Source organism: Octodon degus, unplaced genomic scaffold (genome assembly GCF_000260255.1).
Source record: "Octodon degus isolate 3935 unplaced genomic scaffold, OctDeg1.0 scaffold00315, whole genome shotgun sequence".
Lineage (NCBI taxonomy): Eukaryota > Metazoa > Chordata > Mammalia > Rodentia > Octodontidae > Octodon > Octodon degus.
Genome location: NW_004524891.1, coordinates 781187 through 788239, shown reverse-complemented (window position 1 = coordinate 788239; position 7053 = coordinate 781187). Strand labels below are relative to the sequence as shown.

General features: G+C 45.0%; 1 protein-coding gene across 5 annotated transcripts in view; it reads right to left on the bottom strand.

Moving 5' to 3' along the window:
- The window catches only part of Kdm4a (lysine demethylase 4A), a 66410-nt gene that overhangs the window by 20754 nt on the left and 38603 nt on the right, over window positions 1-7053 (bottom strand). For all 5 annotated transcript variants that reach the window (XM_023707856.1, XM_023707855.1, XM_023707857.1 and 2 more), the window contains one exon: window positions 1184-1304. In XM_023707856.1, coding sequence (XP_023563624.1) covers window positions 1184-1304 — 121 coding nt within the window. The remainder of the gene's footprint in view (window positions 1-1183; window positions 1305-7053) is intronic.

The following is a 7053-nucleotide window of genomic DNA, read 5'->3' as shown; positions in this document are numbered from 1 at the left end:
TTGGAGGATATGTGTCCTGGTAACTTTTTCTGCTTTTCAAATTTTGCACAATCCATGTCACACCAAAGCATTAGGGGGAGAGATCTTACAACTAAGCTGAAGCTCCAGCTGGGCTGGGGGACAAACCCAAAGGACTCCCAGCTACAAGCCCCCAGGAGCCCATCCACACATCTTTCCTGGCGACTCTCATAGCTTCACAGCCACTCACCACGTCCAGTGACTGCATGTGAACATGTGGTAATGAAATCTTCATGCGGAGCTACATTCCTTAGCCAATTTAAAAATTTTTTTTAAATTCTGAGACAGGATCTCACTAAGTTTCACAGGCTGGTCTTGAATTTACAGTCCACCTGCTGCAGTCTTCCAGGCACCCCTTGGACCACTGTGCGCAGCTGCAATGCAGCTAGTTTTCTACATACAACATTCCCTTCTCATTCATACCAAAGCCATCCTATTCACACCACCATCTCAGAGAAACCATTATGAAAGCCCATTTGGCCTTTTCAAAGCATCTTCCAGGTGCCACCACTAGGAGTGATCCTGCAAATGTCAACCTGACCACATCGCTGCTCTGTAACTTAAAACACTTCATTGGCGCCTGAGTCCTGTGAGAAAAGTCCTCACTTGACGCACATGGGCAGCACTGGCCATGACCCACCACACACCTGTTTCATTCCTCCTACCATCTTCAGTCCCAAACCTTGTCCTTGAGCTTGGGCAACTAAAAGCTGAGGACAGTTCCTCTGCACATACTCTCCTGTTTCTCTTCTCCAAGGTTACTCATGGTGCCCCTCTGCCTGCACTGGCATTTCCCCGTGAGATGTCTGCCTATCAGCCTGAATTTGGAGGACACTGTCATACCTTAGTTTTGTGCCCACAAATTCAGTACTTGGATTGACATCGACAGAACTTGCTATCCTGAAAAATCCACCTTGTGCCTCACAAAAGGAAAGAGCCAGCATGCAATTATCCCACAGCAGGTACATTCCATGATAATTAAACTCATAATGAAATCTGATGAGCAAGTGAGATATAAAAAGAAACCCAGTCCTCTGTATGGAGTATCTGGGATAACAGCGGAGCCACAGAGCCACCTTTACCCCTCTGCTTGGCCCTGTTATGTCCGATCAGCCCCAGTATGGTGGCTGCTTTCTTCCTTGTGGGGAGAGGAAACAACACTTACCATCATCACTGGTACACTCCTGCAGTACAAGTGGGTGATGCCGCGGAAGCTTGCATAAGGGCTGCCGGCGACCCTTGGACTTCTTATTCTCCTCCAGGGAAAACATGTATTCATCTGCAACCTGGGCAAAGGACATCAAATTGAGTCCAAACTTGCCCACAGGGAAGGTTAGCCTTACAGTAAAAACCAAGGGAGAGAGAGAAGCACGGAAAAACAAAGCAAAACACAGAAAAGACCGGTCTTCAAAAAAGCCATACAACTACCATGCAAAGAAGTCTCGTCTATACCTGACAAATTTTAAAATTTTACAGCAAAATCTGTATGTAAAGTGTGGATCCTGGCTTTCTGGAACAGCCTGGAGCAAGTATGTCAAAAATAAACCTGCTCTATCTCTAAAAGAAAACCACAGGTCCTCCCTCTGACGCTCATGGCCCTGAGACATGCTGAGAGCCCCATGGAGTCCAGCTGTCCCTTGCTTGGACCAGGCAGTAACTGAAACAATGTGTAGCAGGGACAAAGTCTAGAGACATCCAAAGGTAAGAGAGGTACCTTAGCCATTACAAGAAAGCAAGCTGGCTTCTCTCTCCTTACACATGGACCAGTTCTCACGGACCCTGTTTCATCCTCAGTGAGTCAGGGCAAGATATCAACCAGGAGAGTGTATCTAGAACTCTGGCCTCGCTGCAGTGGGGAGGCCGACGTGACGCTGCACTTATGTAACGCCAGAGTGAATGGAATGAGGTGTAAAATGTACAGGATTGCTCAGTGATACTACATGAGAGTTTGTTTACTTAACATACTTAAAACTTGGTTATACTTATATTAGGGGACACAGGGTTGGTGAAACCTATTAAGTGAGGAAGTAGGCAACTTGGCAATAGTGACAAAATTCATTCTTCAAGAGTGCTACAGAGAAGAGATGCCACTATACTTGCCACTTCAGAGAAGGTGCCCTTGGGCCAAAGACTCCCAGGTGTAACTCCCAGGTGTACCCTAGGGCTTTAGGACCCCACTGGGGAGCTCGAAACAACTGTGCTAGGCCACTGACAGACTCAGCAGAGCCTGTGCATGCAAATACAGACTTTACCCAAGAAAGTGATACAAAATAAACTTTACCAACAGGTTTCTGTGCCCACATGCCAATCCATTTGGCAAATACTTACTGAGCACCTATAGTGTGTGAAGGCTGTTTAGGAAAGGAAGATGTTCAGAAATAGATTTGACAAAGCACTGTGATCTGGGTTCACACAAGCCAAGGGGTGCCACAAGAGTATAGGAATGGTGCGAAGGGAAGAGTCAGGAACCTGCTACGACTCATGGGCACAAGACTTCCACAAGCTGAGACTCCCACTGAGACCTGCGCTGTATGTGCTGTCTTAAGTGCTGGTTTGCAAAACCTTAGGATGTAGCTCAACAGTAGAACACCTGCCTAACACATAGGAGACCCTGGGTTTGATCCCCACCATGGCAAAAACAAAAACTGTGCATCAGGAAGATCCCCCAGGAGCCTCCACTGAGGTACACAGGAAAGGCTCTTGGCCCCTCTTCCTTTCCAAGCAAAAGAGCTTTGCTCTTGATTTCTATTCTCAAAATGAGTTAAGATTGTACTTAAAGGATTCTTTAGCTAGAACAAACTAGAATCCCTTACATGCCAAATTTTGTTTTTGGGAGGTTTGATGATGTTGAAAATTGAATTCAGAGCCCCACAAAAGCCAGACACATGCACTACCACTGAGCTACAGTGACTTTTTTCTACCTTGTCTAGACTAGCTTTCAACCAGTCCCAATTTTCCTGCCCCAGCCCCCCAAGCAGCTTGGACATATTCCTGCCCTTTGTTTTTTTTTTTTTTTAACCTTTTATTCATTTGGTATAGGATCTCACTATGCAGCTCGGACTCCTGTTTCAGCCTCCCCAGCACTGGCATTACAGGCATATGCCACCATGAACCCGGGTCCTTGCACCTGCCAGGCAGGTACTCAGACCGCCAACCTATCTTCCCAGCCTGCCAACGTTTTTGTGATAGATAACATGTGAATGAATTTAGAAGCATATATCCCAACCTACATAGACAGTCATAAATTATATATGCTAATGGATTTATATACATTTTACAACAAAAATGCAAATGGGTAAGATAAAAATAAAGCTCATTTTAAAATGTTATTCCTATAGTCAGTCACGGTGGCACATGCTTATAATCCTAGCACTCAGGAAGGTGAGGCAGGAGGATTGCTGTGAGGTCAAAGCCAGTCTGAACTACCTAGCAAGACTGTCTCAAAAATTATAAATTTAAAACAATTTTCTTTCAATTTTATTCCTGTCCCAAATAATCTTACATTCCCCATTTTGATGACATCCAGGTAACCAATCTACACCTGCAATGTGGCAGAGAATGGGAAGGAAAGAAATGAGAATAAAAGAGCCAGAGGGGCTGGGAAGATAGCTCAGTGGCATAAGTATCTGCCTTGCAAGTGCAAGGTCCCAAGTTCGATCCCTGGTACCACAAAAAAAAAAAAAAGGCAGAGATAGTAGAAGCTGCTGGTTAGGGTCACTATGTTGACAGCACTGAATTAAGAGGCTTTGTATAAACAAAGAGGGCAGATAACAACAAACTAAATAGATGTCCTTCAATTAGATCTAAAGGGGCTAGACATGGTGATGCACACCCATAATACTAGCACTCAGAAGGCTGATGCAGGAGAATCACTGGAGTTGAGACTAGCTGAGGATACAAAGTGAGCTCAAGGCCAGCTGAACTGGTAAGACCTTATCTCAAAAAGAGACAAGGAAAAAAAAAGATTTTGAAACTGTCTCATTGCTATTTCTCAATAAAATTAATTTTTTAAAAAATCTGGAAAAAAAAAAAAAAAAAAAACCTACCCAAAGGGCACTACAAAACACAGACCAGTGAGGGCCAACCTAGACAGCAGCAGTTATGCAAATCCATTCCAAGGCCTAGTGGCTCTCTTTGCACAGCCAAGGAGAGGTGCATGTTTCGAAGTGGGGAATGTAAGATTATTGGGGACAGGAATAAAATTGAAAGAAAATTGTTTAAAAAAAAATTTTTTTTTTTTTGAGACAGAGACTTGTTAGGTAGTTTAGGCCAGCTCTGACCACACAGCGATCCTCCTGCCTGAGCCTCCTGAGAGCTAGGATTACAGGTGTGTGCTACTGTGCCCAACACCAAGCATCCAGTGGCCTTTTCCTGAGATCTAGAATGGGCATTTTGGGGACATCTCATTCAGCACCTCTTAGATACCCTGGAGACTTTACAAAGCACTGTACACGTCTTGAAGCCATCTCCTCTCATTGCTACTTATCCAAGGAGGGTAGAATTTCATCCTGTTTTAGAAGGTTAAAAACAGTCTGGTATTATAATATAGACCAGCAAAGCATGCTTATATATTCTTTACACTGGCTGGCTGGTTGGCTTTTTTCATTACCTGAGACAATGGCCTCTCATCGTTAATACAATGGTTAGTATCCCCACCTGTCATTAATAGAGACATTCAGATTTGGTCAGATGTGAGATTCAAATAATCTGACTCAATAGAATCAAAGATAGATATCATCTGGGCCCAGAGTCTACTAACAACCTGTCTTTGTTGACTAGGTAGAGTGACTGCCCCTGTAATCCTAGCAATCAGGAAGCTGAGGCAGGAGGATTGCCACAAAGTCAAGGCCAGCCTGTGCTACAAAAGGGCAAAATTAAAAATTCTGAGTGGATGAGATTACCCAGGGGATATGAACTGACTAAATACCACACTGTCCAGGGACAGAAGGACAAAGAGAGAAAAGGAACAATTTCTGAGAAAGACTCATGGGACCACAGGCTAGAGATGACTGAAGAACTCAGCAACTGCACCGTCAGAATTTTAGATTATCTCCAGCAGGTACGACAGAGCTAAGGAGAAATACATCCTAGAGCTACTGAGACGAGCAAGGGCAGGAATGAGATGATCTGAGGAAGAAAGGTGTTCCAGAGCTGGATTTCAGGTCAGTAATAATAAGAGTTTAGTTTTATAGGCAAAAGAGGAAAGAAGCTTATAAAAAGATACTAAGATATGTGGTAGACAGAATATGGTTCAGATGTCCACATCCTAATCCCTATGAATACATTATGTTAATACAACAGTGGAGGATTAAATGGGCTAATCAGATGACCTTAAAATATAGGGATTATCCTGGATTATCCAGGTAGGTCCAGCATAATTGCAGTGGTGCACAGTAACAGAAGTCCGTCTTAGTGACACGCATGGCCTGCTAGATACTGCTGCTGCCGCCTTTCAAGATGGAAGAGCCATCAGCAGGGCATCGGGAGGCCTGTGGAAGCCATGGAGCGCAAAGAATGGACTCCCCCTCTTCCTCAGCCCTAAGAAGGTGCACAGCTCAGTCTGTCCCTTAACTTTAACAGAGAGAGCCACTGCAGACTGGGGAGCCCAAGAACTGTAAAGTAGTAAATATGTATTGTTTCAAGCCTCTAAGTTTGTGTAAGTTCGTAGGTCAGCAATAGAAAATTCCTCCCTCCTACAGGGCCAGAGAGTAGACAAAACATTTTATAGATCCAGTTACTGAAGAGACAGGGTCAAGATAAGAACAGCAGGGTCCAATTTTGGGAAACAACCAGGACTACATGTACCAGCTGCTTGTTCAAAGTGCCTCCTATCTACCCAGCATATGGACCCAGGGCACTGTGCTTGCCCCCTGAAAGCACATGGGCGGACAAGACATTATCTCTAACCTAAAGGAAAATGCAACTCAGTAAGAAAAACCACATTTCCCAGTGTGAAGCCAGTACTCTGATCATTGTCTTGCTGCCTCTGACCCAAATGGCTAGATCTATTCCAAATATTTCTCCTGCATGGCATCTACACTCTCCCTGGAAGGGCTGGCCAATTCCTTGTTCAACCACCTAGGTAGATGAGCCTGGGCCTCTGTGGCAACACACAGTAAGTGGAGCTCAGGAGCTTGCCCGAGGGTCCTATGCAGCTAGGATGGGGACGGTGTAGGATGTCCATCCTGAGGGACAACTGCAGCTCACCGCTCCAGCACTGTTCCCTGTCCCAGCATCGGGTGCCCAGAGCCAAAGTCCTCACAAGGCTTGTCCTGCACAGAGAAGAACTCTGTCTCCAGCCTTGCTTTGGAAACTGAATTTTCCAAAAGTAGTTCAAACTATAACTTCAGCAGTAGCAGATACAACTGGCATGGCTCATTCTACACATGAAAACCCTACAGTTTTGATGCTTTAGCAGTATACACTAGGTTTTTTTCCACCAGAACTGCAGTTGAACAGAGGGCTTTAAAAAAGACCCTTGCCAAAGACAGCAGCATATGTACTGAATAGCAGGTATCCCCATTATAGCTTGGGGATCCCACAGTGGTGGGTGGGGGAAGCACACACACAAGGGTGCTCTTAGGAGCCCAGCTGCTTCCAAATATAGAGGAACTACCATCAGGGCCAGGACAAAGCAGCTCCCCTTCCAAGGCTATCAGTCCCCTAGTCTACCCTTCCAGTACCCTACCAGTATTGGCATCTTACGAAAATGAACCTGGCCTTCCAGGCACATTCCAGTCACAGCACTCGTGGGCCAAACCCTGAGGACCATGCTGCTGCTAAGGAAAAAATGAAGAAGGCACAGAGCCTGGCTTCTGCGAGGTTATCTTCTTTACCAGCCTACAAACACTTGCTCTATACACCTCCACTGAGAAGCACACTACTATAGGGCCTTGAACGAGAAATGGACAGAAAACGAGAAGAGTAGTGTGCTCTGCCCTGGGCTGGGTCACACAGCAGGGTAAAAACACTGCCACTGATGGGCACACTTAGAAAAAAATCGCTAAAACAATCCATGATTATTTATTTTATTAT